Source organism: Quercus robur, chromosome 2, assembly GCF_932294415.1.
Source record: "Quercus robur chromosome 2, dhQueRobu3.1, whole genome shotgun sequence".
Classification (NCBI taxonomy): Eukaryota; Viridiplantae; Streptophyta; class Magnoliopsida; order Fagales; family Fagaceae; genus Quercus; species Quercus robur.
This window is the reverse complement of record NC_065535.1, coordinates 82,900,944-82,917,553: the sequence shown is the minus strand read 5'-3', so window position 1 is coordinate 82,917,553 and position 16,610 is coordinate 82,900,944. Positions and strand designations below refer to the sequence as shown.

The 16,610-nt window shown below is 37.1% G+C and overlaps 1 protein-coding gene across 1 annotated transcript; it reads right to left on the bottom strand.

Annotated features, from left to right (window-relative positions):
- Positions 1–636: 636 nt before the first annotated feature.
- Positions 637–1,800, bottom strand: LOC126715378 (ethylene-responsive transcription factor ERF027-like). Its single transcript, XM_050415953.1, has one exon. It carries the CDS (start codon positions 1,741–1,743, stop codon positions 946–948), a length of 798 nt encoding a protein of 265 aa, XP_050271910.1. The 5' UTR covers positions 1,744–1,800; the 3' UTR covers positions 637–945.
- Positions 1,801–16,610: the final 14,810 nt, after the last annotated feature.

Genomic DNA, 16,610 nt, shown 5'->3' with positions numbered 1-16,610 from the left:
GGATATTGGATAGATGTTATGAATCCAACCTTGGTGCTGAAAAATAAAAAAAATTCCTCTTTTTTACGTGAAAATTTTCATGTAATGCATTACTTTTTTTTATCTGACGTAAGATGGACCCCATTTAATATGGGAGAACCTTCTTACGTAAGAAGAAAGAGATAGTAAACAGAGTAATTTCTCCCGCGTTTTTTTTCTGCTTTAAATTTTTTCTTCTTAAAATCGAAGTTTTGCATGTTTCTTCCTCTCCCCCATTTTTTTTCCTCCTCTCCCACAATCTACAACAAAAACACTTCTTGATTATAATAATTCAAAGATTCAGACGCTTATGTGTTTCAGTTAACTAGGCCCTTTTGATTATCTTTATGGTCTTTGCTAAAATATTTAAGTCTTTGAGTGCAAAGCCTACTGCTAATATATGATTAGAAGAAGACAAAGAAAACGCCGAGGTACAGATCTCTAGTCAAGTCCTTGGGAATCCATGGCCTCAAAAAAGACAATCATGTAAATGATTTTCCCTAACCAAAATTCTTTGTAGTGCCATACCTCCTGTAAAGAAAATTTGGTACCTCGTGAAGAAAAAAGAGGACCAAATACATTGGAAACCAAAGTCTCTTTGGACTTTACCAAAACATAGAATCAAAGTAGTGCCTTCACATATATTCCAAAGTATACAGTATTCACAACACAGCCAGCCACCCAGAAAGATCGTATTTAACAGCACAAGCAATCTAATTCTTCTAGCTAGCTAAAACCACGGACAATGTTGTACTGGTTCATAGTTACAAACCTAGCACATGGAGGATGCTCGTCCGATAGCTAGTAACAAAAACAAAAACAAGAACAAGAACAGACAAATCAAAGCAAAGCAAAACAAACGACTTATATACAATACACAATACACAATACACAATACAACGATTTTTCATAGACTATAGGGTTTAGTTAATATGCATAACTCCATAACCCATCTCCATCTCCATCTCCATTTCCATCACCGCCAGATTCATCCGAAGAGGACTTTGACTGAATCCTAGGCGGAGTTAAGAGCATCCCTTCTGCCATATTCACCAGCAAACTCGGCATATTCAGTAACTCTTCTTCGTCAGTGAAGTGCTCTTCCCCAGTTCTTTCCAGATGTGTCGTTTCCTGATGATCACCACTGCTCTCCGACGATCTTTCCATCCTCGCCTCAGCCGCACACGCCGCCGCGGCGCGTATGTCAACAGCCGACTTTGAAAGCGGAATCGGATACCAAAGAATCAAGTCCGGGAAGTTTAAAACCGTATTAGGTCCCCTCAAAGCCAAAGCCGCCACGTCATACGCCGTCGCCGCCATATCCCGCGTCGGATACGTGCCGAGCCAAATGCGCGTGGCTTTTCGTGGCTGGCGTATCTCTGATACCCATTTGCCGCTCCGACTCCGAGCGCCCCGAAACTTCTTGTGCTTAGTAGAACTACTGGACGACGATCCGGGCTGACCCGAAAACACTTCCGATTCAGATATCGGTGACGTGGCGGTGGTGATTGTGGAGCTTGAAGTAGCTATTGTTGCTGGGGTACTAGTGTTCGCAGATGTCTCCTCCCGGCGCACATTAGCGAGTCTATATGGGTTATTTCGGCGCACGTTAGAAGGGTTCTTGACCATTTTGCCTTGTACTATTGACCCACCCTTCGTTTTTTGGTTTGGTTTTGGTTTTATCTTTTCTTTTTTGGGCTCAATTGGCCATTTACTTGCATACATATAATTTTTTGGGTTTCGTACGGACGTAGGAATAGTTAAAAAATAAAAGTTTATTGATGTCACTCCAAAGTTTTATTCTAGAAAAAAGTGAGTAAAATGTGTGATAGGTTATACCACAAAATTTTCTTATAAAGAGTTCAAAAATGACTGGCCCATCAATTTCAATAAATAATTCAAATATTTACTTATTAGGTAAAACTAGCTAACAATCAACGTCAAAAAGTAATTCAAATATTTTCTTGGAGTTTACCCATCAAAATATCATCCAAAACAGTAATAATAATAGTAATTTCACCAATTATAATTATTGACACATTAATTTGTAAATTTTATATAATAAAAAGGACAAAATTTAGCTACAAAATTGGTTGTACTTTAAGACTACAAACTCACTCAATAAAATAAATATTACAACATATTTTGAAAATTTAACCGTTGAATTGCATGTTCTTTATGCCCTTAATACACATGTTAAATTTTGTGTCAATCGAATATTATTTACTATATGATCTATAAGCTTATATTTTGTGCATAATTTTAAATTACAAAAACTTGCAATTTAAAAAATTTATTAATAACATAACTATTGATCTTTAATTTTCTTGAAATTTTACAAGCATAGAGGATATAAGAAGAAAATGTAATCCAATGGTTGATTTGTCAAAATTCACATCCAATAAAAAAATATTAAGTAAGTTTGTAGTTTAAGGTTACAACTAATTTTGTAACTAAATTTTATCCTAATAAAAATCTATATGTTGATAATTCAATAGTTAGGGATTGAGTGATTTTATATCGTGAATGTTTTAGTTGAAAATATCAAAATATGTGAACCAATTAAGTTATAAGTCTCTTGACAAATTTGTAATTTCTTTGATATTTTTCATTTATTAATTTCATTATTATATGTTTTATTTTAATTTATTAAGAGTACAAAATTCTTGTGGGATAGGGGTAAGGTGGGGTTCAAATCTTTAAAGAAGAAATTTCATACATATATACACTTTGTTATGTTTTATTTGAGAGTATAGAATAAAAGAGAAGACCAAACGAATAAAGAATAAGAAAAATTTATAAGCTTAAATGATAGATTTTTCATTAAATTTAGCTCATTTAATTTTCTTTAATGCTTACCAAACAACGAAAAAAAAATTAATTCCTCTTTCTTTTCCTTTGCTCTCCACAAACCAAATATAGAGTTAAGATTGAGCCAGCTTAGAATTTTTATATCGTAAAGAAAAATTATAAGAGGAATCAAAACGGTGGGACAGGAGGGTGAGAAACTTGTGGCTGAAGCTATTGGTCCGACATCAAATTGTGTGGCTCAAAGTAGGTACACGTAGTGGACTCATTGACGGGATTAGCTGTGATCGTGATCAAGTGGGTCCGCCATCTTATCAATTCCTGAATTCTCTCTCTTGCATTGAAAATATCTTGGGTTTTACTTACGCTTAGCGACGTTGATCAAGGATAATATCTTGGTCACTCTTACCATTATTATTATTTTTTGGCAGGTTGTACGAATACTCATTATCTGTATTATTATTTAAGAAGATTATCCTGTCGGTATCGAATTTTTTTTATTTCAAAATACCTCTATTTTGTTAGGTTTAAATAAAAATAAAATTAAAAAATAATTTGATAAAACTACATCTTTTTTTTTTTACCAAGTAAAATTACATCTTTTAACTCTTATAAAAACATTACCTATAAAATAGGATTAAAAAGCTCCAATAACCCACCGTTCCCATCAAAAAATAATTCCCCCCCAACAAAAAAAAAAAAAAAAAACCTTCCCACAAGCCCAGTTCCAACTACCCATCTTTTGAAGAAAAAAAAAAAAAAAAACTCAATGTTACCCACAAATGGGGTAAAAAATAAATTTAAAACTTTTACATATGAAAATTTGGATGGGCATGGTGTATATGGTTTTTAAAAAAAAAAAATTTTTTTTAATGAGATTAGAATTTGATGGATAAATTTTGCCAATTGGAAATGGATAAACTTGCAGTAACTTATCATAAAATAATTATAAAAAGTATTAGTTTTCTTTTTTTGGCCAAAGAGGTGGGTTAAAACTTTAAAACGTTTCTTAATCTTAAGGTAGTGGGGTTGTGTTTCAATAGTTAGAGGAAGAGTTTTTTAAAAAAAGTAGGTAACTGTGTAACTTCAGGGTTAGCGGAAGATAGTTTTTTTACTCTTTTTTAGGAAGTGGGGATAGTTCCTAAAAACACTACATATAAGAGTAAGACCATGTTGCTTTCAAAAAAAAAGACCATGTTAATTCTACTGCTTACCAAAAACAGAACCGTTTCTATCAAAAAAAAAGAAAAGAAAAAAAATACGTAACTGTTCTTCTGCATCTACATCTTTCAGTGACAATTGAGACAAAGTGTGTGTGGTGTTCGTATCAGAAATAAGAATGGCTGGTGAAGAAGAGGGTCCTGCAATCAATATCAATCTCGGGACGACGTACTCATGCGCGGCAGTGTGGCAACGTGATCATGTGGAGATAATAACCAACGAGCAGGGCAATAGAATGACGCCTTCCTATGTTGCCTTCACTGACAATGAGCGCTTGATAGGTGATGCTGCCAAGAACTAAGTTGCTAGGAGTTTTACCAACTCCATCTTTGGTACTCTACTTCTCCATAAATTTTTTTTTTTTTTTTTTTTTTTGGAAATAGAAGTAACATACATGTGGATGAATTAAAGATGCAAATTGAAAATATGACTTCAAATATAAAAGATTACGTGTTACCAACCCTAACTAATTTATTGAGAATTCATGTTGTTGTTAATTTTTCCACTACATTCAACTCATCAACTTGACAAAATTGACATCATTTATTTTTTATGTTGGGTTGATTTTTTGTTTTTTTTTTTTAGCCTTGACATATACTACTTTTGCATATGATATGTGTTTTGCCTGCATGAGAAAATAACAATGAAATCAACTAGACAAAATTTACTAAACTAAATTTTTTTGTGGATTGATGAGTTAGGTTGGGTTGAATTTATTGTTTGTTTGTTTTGTTTTTAGCCTTTACATATACTACTTCTGCATATGATATGTGTTTTAACTGCATGGGAAAAGAAAAATGAAATTAACTTGACAAAATTTACTTAATATTTTTGTGGATTAATAATGGCTAAGTTGGGTTGAATTTTTTTTTTTAAGCCTTGACATATACTGCTTTGTGTTTTGACTGCATGATAGAAGAAAAATGAAACATTGGTTAATTTTTTACTCTTATCCACCAATATAAGAATATATTTATACACACTTTTTACATTTTCCATTATAATACATTTGTGGGTGAAATAATTTTATTATCATACCCCTAGATTTTTTGTGATTGGAAAATGTAGTAATCTCAAATTATAATGGATGCAAATTATTAAATTTTGAAAGAGATTAAATGGTACTCTATAGTTAATCCACCCTCTCACAAATCACGATTAGGTAACTCTCTTTCCTCTCATGCTCTCCTATTTTTAATTTCATTTTCAATTTTTTTTTTAATTTTAAAAAATTTTGTGAGTCATATTGATATAATCTATACTATTATTTAAGGGGTTTCCTCTATTTGGATTCCTTATTTTTTAGTTCAAAAAAACCCCTATACCTATATGTTTAAGTAGAGATAAAACTACAGGACAATCTGGTAAAAATGCAACTCTAACTTCCACTAAAACATTGCCTAAAAAAAAGGACAACTTTCCTATTCATTTTCAAATTACTTTATCCACTTATAAATTAGATTTTCAAAATAAAAATTATATATATATATAGAATAAAAAAACACTACAAAATAGGATCACTGACTATTAAAAAAAAAAAAACCGCATTGCACTTCTAAATTCAAATACATTCCCAAGCAGTTACCTGAACTCAAATCTTATCCACTAACCAGCGGTTTCACTCCATATTCCAAACTTAAAACCACGATGATTTTGCCTTTAAGAACTCTTAAATCTGTTTTTGTGGTTCTCCATAATTTCACTACTAGGTAAGAGGGGTACTCTACTTATTTCTCCAATTTCATTTTTTTTTTTTTTTCCTTTTGGGTATTTATGTTTCCAATGACAATTTTTTTTTTTTGCATAAATAATCCGGGTTAATTACTGATGTATTGCGTCTTGATCAATGTGATTCTCAACCATTTTTTTATTTAATTATTTTACTTAATCTCAGGTAATCGGGTTAGATGAATATTTATGCCCATGAACTAATACAATTGTTTTCAGGTCTTAGTACTTGGGGTGTTAGGCAATGGTTGCTTACTTAATCTTAGGTAATCGGATTAGATGAATATTTCTGCCCATGAACTAATACAATTGTTTTCAGGTCTTAGTACTTGGGGTGTTAGGCAATGGTTGCACTTGAAGATATTATGGTTCTTGGAGAGCCTGTGGTTGGACCTATTAGAATTTGGTAAAAATTGTGGAAGAGTCAAACATGAAACAATTACAGATCTCAAGGAAAAATTAGGAAAACCGCATAAAGGAATTAGATAACTATTTATTGGAGAGTGATGATTGAGAGTGAGTTTGATTTCGTTACCCATTATCTTGCACTTCAGATAAACATCATAAAAAAGAACTTTAATGTTTCTGTTTTATTAACTCTTTTTTTTTTTTTTTTTTTGGGTGGTGTGTGTATGGGTATGATTGTATCTCAAGTTGAGGAACACGAAAAGAAGGCTATCTTAGCCTTTTATTAGTTGGATAAAATGTTGTAATTTAAATTTTCATCCAACCAATCAAAAAAAAAAAAAAGAATAGAAAGAGGATTATTATTATTTTTCTTTCTTTCTTATATCTATAATTCTGAGGATTTGGATAGTAATAAAGTAAAATACATAATCGAAAAAGGTATTTTGTACTTTTTATTTTTGTTTTTTCAAATACCATTAAACCAAAGGATAGTGACTCCAAAAAAAAAAAAAAAAAAAAAAGATAAGTGCTTTTAAATATTTTTTTTTATTCTATCTTCTCTCTCTCTCTCTCTCTCTCTCTCTATATATATATATATATATATTTAAGTATAGTTTTCTACACCCAAAAAAAAAAAAAAAACCTTATGATGGTGCTTATTTATATCTTGAGCTTTTGATTTCATAAATTTTATCATTGATAAATATTAGATTTTGAATTCAAAAATCTATCCACACAAAGTCATACTAGCCTCCAAGTTTCATCACACCTCTAAGTATTTTGTAATTAGAAAATATAGTAATCCTAAATTATAATAAATGCTCTAAATTAATCCTTATCCAAAAAATAGAAGAGCCTCTAAGCACGCGCGTGAGCGCGTGCTTAGAGGCTAGTTTTTCTAAAGGTTATTTTTTATTTATGTATTTTGACAGAGAGAAGACACATTTTGAAAGAGATTATCATTGAGTGATTAGACTGATTGCGGAATAGTTGACGATGGTGATGAATCGGAGACACGATGTTACATAAGCCCTTATTAAAAAGCCCAGATGAATGCAAAGGAGGATGAGACATCTAATTTTTTATTTTTTATATCTTCATCTATTATCTACTGTTGTTGACTTATAATCTTTGTTGGATTTTGTAAGGAAAAAAAATTGTAATTATTTTTATTTATAAGTTTTTTTTTTTTTTTTTTTTTTTTTTTTTTTTTTTTTTTTTTCTTTTTTTTTTTTTCAGTAGGTTGGGGGTCCCGAAATATTTTCTTTCAATATGAATATGGCAATATTGTTGGGGCTCCACTAGATTACCAACTAAATGCATTTTCTTCCTGTTTTTTTCCCCCTCAGATGGAGTTGTCACATGTATAAACAATTCACAATTTTTTTTTTAGAAACAAAAATATAGAAGACATAAAATAAAAATAAAATCCTCATCGCACGCACTTTGCCCATGCGATGAGGCTCTTTTTTCTTTTTGTTTTTTGGGTATATTATAATAAATTTTTTTTCATTTATCACTTCTAATGTTATAAATTTTAGAGAATTCAGGGATTTGGCAAGGTTAGTTATTGTTGCGTTGAGCCAGAGAATTAGATATCCGGGGTCTGTGGACATGGTGGAAGCTTTGGCTGCTCGAAGAGCTATTGTATTTGCCCAGGAGCTGTGTCTTCAAGCCGTGGAGGTGGAGGGTGATTCTTTGAAAGTTATCCAAGCTCTTGTTGCTGCCAAGCCTTCAAGGACTTTGTTTGGAAATGTCATTGTTGATATTCATTGTTTAGAAACTAGTTTTAATTGTAGTTTTTTTCATGTTAAGAGGGAGGGCAATATGCTTGCCCATGCCCTTGCCCGTAGAGCAATTCTATCTGCAGATTTGGATGTGTGGTTAGAAGATCTACCACATGACTTGGAGGATGTTTTTCAGTTTGATTTGCCTTAAATAAAAGTTCTTACCTGATTCTCAAAAAAGGATGTACATATGAGGCCAAAACTAAATAGATACTAGCCTTTAAGCACGCGCTCATGCGTGTGCTTAAAAGCTTTTCTATTTTTTTTGGATAAATGTTAATAATTTGCATCAATTATAATTTGAGATTACTACATTTTTCAATCACAAAAAAATCTAGGGGTGTGATGAAACGCATAATATTCATCACACCACAAACGTATAATTTTGTAACTAGCCTTTGTGCATGCGCTCACGCGCATGCTCGGAGGCTTTTCTATTTTTTTGGTAAAAGTTAATAATTTGAATCCATTATAATTTGGGATTACTACATTTTCTAATCACAAAATACCTAGGGGTGTGATGAAAAAAAGATTTTATCTACAAACATATAATACTCATGACACCTCTAGGTATTTTTTTCATCACACCTCTAGATATTTTGTGATTAGAAAATGTAGTAATCTCAAATTATAATGGATTCAAATTATTAACATTTACTAAAAAAATAGAAGAGCCTTTGAGCACGCGTGTGAGCGCGTGCTCAGAGGCTAGTGATTTTTTACGGAGCTCTATGCAGTAGTGCTCTACTTTTTTATTTATTTTTTTAATGGAAGAGCTCTACTTTTTAATTTTGATTGATAGTAGTATGAGTGAGGCAGATTGATCCTGTTTCAATGTTAGGAATAGCAGGTGCAAAAGGCCAGTATCACAAAAATTTTCACAACTTCTTATTACAACTGTGACGTAACAGAGTGTGATTGGTAAAGAAAAAAAAATGGTGAATTCATGTGTTTAACCACTCGTAGTATGTTACTAGAGTTTATTTTTTATTTATTTATTTAAGAAACAGTAAAAAACATTACATTATCTGAGTACCACTACAAAATGGCCTAACTCTTATAGTAGTAGACTGGGTTTATAAATAAGGAACACTAGACATACATAACTGATGTGGGATAAACATATATCCCTAGAAACACTAAAAACAGTAATACTTATTCAAACACACACGAAAGTATATATACTAGTGTTTTAAACCAGTTTATAAAACATTACATAACTAGAGTACCACTACAAAAGGTAAATATTTTCATTACTTTTTTTTACCTACTAAGTTATATATCAATGCTATAGGTTTTTATCGCTAGAAACAAAAAGGAAAAAAAATGCAATAGGTTTTTAAATTTTTTTTAAAAAAAAATTAACTTTCTTCGAATTGCTGATTTACAAATCATTTTTTCATTAAAAGTTTCTATGGAGAGCATGTAAGGAAGCTATTCCAGTAAAAAAGAATTTGGGTCCGCGTAGAGTTCTTTTTGAAGACATGTGTCACAACTGTAAATAATCTTCCGAGGTTGTTTTACATTCTATTTGGTCTTGCCCAGACCTCACGCCTATTTAGATTTTGGAATTCTTCTCCAACATGGTTGTTTCGGCAAAATAAAACTTTCACTATCTTTTTGGATCTGATACGCTATATTAAGAAGGATGGAGAAGATTTGGAGTGGTTTGTTATGCTAGATTGGTCTATATAGTACCATAGAAACCAACTTAGGACAAGCTCAAAGGATTAACCGATATCTCAAGTTATTCCTTTAGCTACCCAAATTTTGGAAAGTTTTTAACGTAACTCCCACAAGGCATCGATTCATGCTTCTACCCAATCTTCTAATCAAACTCGGTGGGTTCCTCCTCCAGCTCCCTTGTTTGAAGTTAATTTTGATGGAGCAGTGCTCAAAGCTTCAAATGAGGTAGGTTTGGGTGTTGTACTTTGGGACAACCAAGGGTTAATTCATGAATCCCTCTTGAAGAAAGTCCCTCTCTCTTGCACGTCCGATGATGTTGAAGCTTTGGCGAAAGTTTGAGCCATCTTTTTTGTTCACAACCTTGGTCTCTCTTCCTTAATTCTTGAGGGAGATATGGTGCTTATTAATGCTCTCAACAGCGAAGAGGAATCTCTGGCATTCTTCAGACATCTTATTGCAGCAGTGCAACCTACCATATCGGCTTTCAATCGTACTTCTTTTTTTCATACTAGTAAAGTAGGTAATACTATAGCTCACAACTTAGCTAAATATGCTAAACATGTTAGAAGTTTATCAGTGTGGATGGAAAATATTCTCTCCCACCTTCATGATGTTCTTGCAACCGATTATGGCTGTCGGGGGCAGTTTTTGCGCGTAGCCACATGTCTTCTGCTAGAGGTGTGACTTTGCTAGGCCCGGATTTGTTTTGAGGAGTCCAATCCAAAACTCGACATTGGGCCGCATAGACCAATGGCTTCCGGTGCATTTTAAGACTACAAAATAGATAAAGCCCAATGTCTTAGAATTATGATAATGGTTGAAATATAATATGTTTAGCATAATAGCTTTGATTAAATGATTAGTTGAACATCATTATTATGTTTATTAAGTGATGTCCAATATTAAAAAGTAATTAATTAGGCGTCATATGTCCAGTAATGGGATGAGTCCAATAGTCCATATCCAACTGTGGTATAGTTCATATCCAATATAATAAGGTATGTCTAGCAATGGTCTGTGTCCAAATAAGGTATGTCCAACAATGTTTTATGTCCAAATAATATATGTCCATCGGTGGTGTATGTGCGAATAATACATGTTCGGTAGTGAGATAGATTCAATTTATTAATATATGTGTTTATTAATGGAGCATTAGTGAATCCATGTTTATTAAATAGTGAGATAATATTAAAGTGACTCGCATCCAGCGGTACAATGATAATGAGTTAACATATACTTAATAATGTAATTTCAAAGATGGAGAAAACATTGACTTATCTTTTATGTTTCTGACTCTAGTTGTACAACATCACTTCACTCTTTATATGATTTGTGGCTCCAGCCGTATAGCGTTACTTCATAGTTTGTGGCTTCAGCCGTATAGCGTTAATGAGCTGATAACATTCCAACAATATAATGACATTAGTCGAGTGGTATAATGATAATGAATAAAATATACTTGTAGGGTCACGTTTTTCTGGCCAAGCCCAAGATGCATGGGACCTTAGACCAGTGAGCCCGGTACAATGAATTTGTAGAGAGTGGGCCAAAGAGTTAGGCTTTAGTGTATGGACAACGGTCATCATGGTGTTCTTCAAGGACCAAGTTTTCCAAAGAAAGTTGGTCCTCGGCACGATCCAAGGAGCTTTTTCTGGTGCCTCTGTTGTGTTTGGGGGGGGGGGGGGGTCTTCGCCCTCCCCCTTCTATCTCTCTTTACTCCCTTTTTATAGTAGTTTCCTTCCTCTTGAATGGGGTCCCTGGGGTAGGTGCTTGTCCCATCAGCCCTTCCCTCCAGTTTTTGGGAGTGGTTGTAAGGACAGAGAAGTATGGCCGTATCAGGCACAAGGCACTGAATGCAATAATGACAGCCTCTCCCTTAGACACTTCCGTTTCCTCTGTTGTCCTTTTCTGCTTTGGTGCTTTTCCTGATTTGTGGGTCGATATGCAGTGTCACTACCAATGGCAGGTTGTCTCTCTCATCCTCAGCTATATCCATGCCAAGGAGGATTCTCCCAATGGCCAAGGAGGGGCTTTTCCTTCCCATGACCGAGAAGGGATTTTTCCTTGGGCTGGTCCCCTAGCCCAGTGTAGACATCGACGTGGGCCTATTGATCTTTTACCCCCCACAATAGCCCCTCAAAATCCTGCTGTCCGACTCCTCGGACGGAGAGTAGGGTTTTGATGACATCGGGCCTCTGTCACGGCTTGCCAAGTCGTGCCCTCCATTAATGCCAGAGTCTTTTCGTTTACCTGAGGCGCGTTCCTGGTTGTGGGACATTCTTTTAGCCTATCCAAGCCGCGTTCCTTTCGTTTCGGTACACGAGACGCGCTTTAATTAGAGCCCTTTCACGAGGTGACATAAATCCAACAGCTGAAGACTACTCTGGAAGTTGTGCGAGATTTATTTCGCTTGTAATTCCTTCTTGGAGATTTGGGTAATTGATTGCCACCAGGTTTTGCCTCCTATATAAGACGCACGGTGGGAGGTCATTCTCCTTTATTTGTAGACCCTTGAGCTTTTCAAGTTCCTAACTCTCCAAATGTTCCCAAAGTCCCCATTATGAGTGTGACTAAGGTTTAGGGAGTGAAACGGTCATGTTTAGGGTGAGGGTGAGGGAACCAAACCCTTTTCAGAAGCCTTGGGTATCTCCAAGATTTAGAATGGCCCAGTCGGGGCAAGGGAGACAAAGGCTAAAGATATTTCTTCCCCTCGATAGGATGAGAAAGGAGTCTCTTCTTCCTTCAGCCAAAATCTGAAGCAGGTGGAGGTCGCATCAGATTTTTGGTGCGACAGCACTGGAATTTTCATCCCGCACTGTGTGCCACGCATGTGAGGGTTTGGGCTTCCCATTTTCGGTACCATCCATACTTGCTCGATTGATGCTAGAGGGATACTTGCTCGATTGCTGCTAGAGCAAGTATGGAGATTTTGGCGTCCCTGCTTCTTCTTTTCTTCCACCACCGATGCCATCCAGACTTGCTTGGTTGCTACTAGAGAAAGGTCGTGGATCGGACGCCTCTGCTTCTTCTTCTCTTCCACTGCCGGTGCCATCTGCACTTACGCTATTACTGTTGGAGCTAGATTGAGGATTCATTGTTCTAGTGTGCCCCTTGTTTTTTTAGGTAGCTTATGATATAGGCTTGTCTAAGCCCTTTTTATGTATATTGTACTACTTCTTTATCTAATAAAAGATGATTTTATCTCATTTTGTGTATCCTTTTTTTTTTTTTTTTGCAATAATTATTTTGGGAATGGATGTGCTGGTGCCATTTCTTTCGAACAGTACTTAGAATCGATGCTCTTGTCAATAAAGAGTTATCACTTTGAACTTATCAAAACTGACGGGCACAACAATGTCGACTTTAAGTAGGTTAACTACATAAGACTAACTGGGATGACAGCCGCATGTTCTGTACTGCGAACGGGGTGACTGTCCGAGGACATGTAATCTAAAATGAACTGTCCGAGGGGGTCGACGGGTGCTAGGGTTCTTTTCCATGTTCCCGATGATATTCGTAGCTTTAACTTGCTTTAGGCGTCTAGCCCGAGGACCGAGGCATGATTGTACCCAGTCTAAACACTTAGGAAGGTACCATTGTGTGTTAGCTTCCATAAAGCCGGAGGTCCGAGAACCATGCAGGACCTCCATTCCACTTAGGACTTAGGCCTTTCTTGGAGTGGCTAGTTTTCCCATAGGTTTGAGTTCGAGGACCATGCAAGACCTTGGTTCTGTCTAGCACTTAGACTCTTGGAGTGACTAGTTTCCCCGTAAGTTTGAGTCCGAGGACCATGCAAGACCTTGGTTCTGTCTAGCACTTAGGCTCTTAGAGTGACTAGTTTTCCCATAGGTTTGAGTCCGAGGACCATGCAAGACCTTGATTCTGTCTAGCACTTAGACTCTTGGAGTGACTAGTTTCCCCATAGGTTTGAGTCCAAGGACCATGCAAGACCTTGGTTCTGTCTAGCACTTAGGCTCTTAGAGTGACTAGTTTCCCCATAGGTTTAAGTCCAAGGACCATGCAAGACCTTGGTTCTGTCTAGCACTTAGGCTTTTGGAATGACTAGTTTCCCCAAAGGTTTAAGTCCGAGGACCATGCAAGACCTTGGTTCTGTCTAGCACTTAGGCTCTTGGAGCGACTAGTTTCCCCATAGGTTTGAGTTCGAGGACCATGCAAGACCTTGGTTCTGTCTAGCACTTAGGCTTTAGGAACGACTAGTTTCCCCATAGGTTTGAGTTCGAGGACCATGCAAGACCTTGGTTCTATCTAGCACTTAGGCTTTAGGAGCGACTAGTTTCCCCATAGGTTTGAGTTCGAGGACCATGCAAGACCTTGGTTCTGTCTAGCACTTAGGCTTTAGGAGTGACTAGTTTCCTCATAGGTTTGAGTCCGAGGACCATGTAAGACCCTGGTTCTGTCTAACACTTAGGCTCTTAGAGTGACTAGTTTCCCCATAGGTTTGAGTCCAAGGACCATGCAAGACCTTGGTACTGTCTAGCACTTAGGCTCTTAGAGTGACTAGTTTCCCCATAGGTTTAAGTCCGAGGACCATGCAAGACCTTGGTTCTGTCTAGCACTTAGGCTTTTGGAGTGACTAGTTTCCCCAAAGGTTTGAGTCCGAGGACCATGCAAGACCTTGGTTCTGTCTAGCACTTAGGCTCTTGGAGTGACTAGTTTCCCCATAGGTTTGAATCTGAGGACCATGCAAGACCTTGGTTCTGTCTAGCACTTAGGCTTTTGGAGTGACTAGTTTCCCCAAAGGTTTGAGTCCGAGGACCATGCAAGACCTTGGTTCTGTCTAGCACTTACTCTTGGAGTGACTAGTTTCCCATAGATTTAAATCCGAGGACCATGCAAGACCTTGGTTCTGTCTAGCACTTAGGCTGTTTGAGTAACTAGTTTCCCCATAGGTTTAAGTCCGAGGACCATGCAAGACCTTGGTTCTATCTAGCACTTAGGCTGTTGGAGTGACAGGTTTCCCTATAGGTTTGAGTCTGAGGACCATGCAAGACCTTGGTTCTATCTAGTACTTAAGCTTTTGGAGTGACTAGTTTCCTCATAGGTTTGAGTCCGAGGACCGTGCAAGACCTTGGTTCTATCCAGCACTTAGGTTGTTGGAGTGACAGGTTTCCCTATAGGTTTGAGTCCGAGGACCGTGCAAGACCTTGGTTCTATCTAGCACTTAGGCTTTTGGAGTGACTAGTTTCCCCATAGGTTTAAGTCCGAGGACCATGCAAGACCTTGGTTCTGTCTAGCACTTAGGCTTTTGGAGTGACTAGTTTCCCCAAAGGTTTGAGTCCGAGGACCATGCAAGACCTTGGTTCTGTCTAGCACTTAGGCTCTTGGAGTGACTAGTTTCCCCATAGGTTTGAATCTGAGGACCATGCAAGACCTTGGTTCTGTCTAGCACTTACTCTTGGAGTGACTAGTTTCCCATAGATTTAAATCCGAGGACCATGCAAGACCTTGGTTCTGTCTAGCACTTAGGCTGTTTGAGTAACTAGTTTCCCCATAGGTTTAAGTCCGAGGACCATGCAAGACCTTGGTTCTATCTAGCACTTAGGCTGTTGGAGTGACAGGTTTCCCTATAGGTTTGAGTCTGAGGACCATGCAAGACCTTGGTTCTATCTAGTACTTAAGCTTTTGGAGTGACTAGATTCCTCATAGGTTTGAGTCCGAGGACCGTGCAAGACCTTGGTTCTATCTAGCACTTAGGCTGTTGGAGTGACTAGTTTCCCCATAGATTTGAGTCCGAGGACCATGCAAGACCTTGGTTCTGTCTAGCACTTAGGCTTTTGGAGTGACTAGTTTCCCCAAAGGCTTGAGTCCGAGGACCATGCAAGACCTTGGTTCTGTCTAGCACTTAGGCTCTTGGAGTGACTAGTTTCCCCATAGGTTTGAATCTGAGGACCATGCAAGACCTTGGTTCTGTCTAGCACTTACTCTTGGAGTGACTAGTTTCCCATAGATTTAAATCCGAGGACCATGCAAGACCTTGGTTCTGTCTAGCACTTAGACTATTTGAGTAACTAGTTTCCCTATAGGTTTAAGTCTGAGGACCATGCAAGACCTTGGTTCTATCTAGCACTTAGGCTGTTGGAGTGACAGGTTTCCCTATAGGTTTGAGTCTGAGGACCATGCAAGACCTTAGTTCTATCTAGTACTTAAGCTTTTGGAGTGACTAGTTTCCTCATAGGTTTGAGTCCGAGGACCGTGCAAGACCTTGGTTCTATCTAGCACTTAGGCTGTTGGAGTGACTAGTTTCCCCATAGATTTGAGTCCGAGGACCATGCAAGACCTTGGTTCTGTCTAGCACTTAGGCTTTTGGAGTGACTAGTTTCCCCATAGGCTTGAATCTGAGGACCATGCAAGACCTTAGTTCCGTCTAGCACTTAGGCTGTTAGAGTGACTAGTTTCCCCATAGGTTTGAGTCCAAGGACCATGCAAGACCTTGCTTCTGTCTAGCACTTAGGCTGTTTGAGTGACTAGTTTCCCTATAGGTTTGAGTCTGAGGACCATGCAAGACCTTGGTTCTGTCTAGCACTGAGGCTATTGGAGTAACTAGTTTCCCCAAAGGTTTGAGTCCGAGGACCATGCAAGACCTTGGTTCTGTCTAGCACTTAGGCTTTTGGAGTGACTAATTTCCCCATAGGTATAAGTCCGAGGACCATGCAAGACCTTGGTTCTGTCTAGTACTTAGGCTGTTGGAATGACTAGTTTCCCCAAAGGTTTGAGTCCGAGGACCATGCAAGACCTTAGTTCTGTCTAGCACTTAGGCTATTGGAGTGACTAGTTTCCTCATAGGTTTGAGTCAGAGGACCATGCAAGACATTGGTTCTGTCTAGCAGTTAGGCTCTTGGAGTGACTAGTTTCACCATAAGTTTGAGTCCGAGGACCATGATGACCTTGGTTCTGTCTAGGACTTAGGCTGTTGGAGTAACTAGTTTCCCCATA

Bases quoted from the DNA above. Each gene is read 5' to 3' on its own strand.
- LOC126715378 (XM_050415953.1), bottom strand. From the start codon at position 1,743: ATGTATGCAAGTAAATGGCCAATTGAGCCCAAAAAAGAAAAGATAAAA.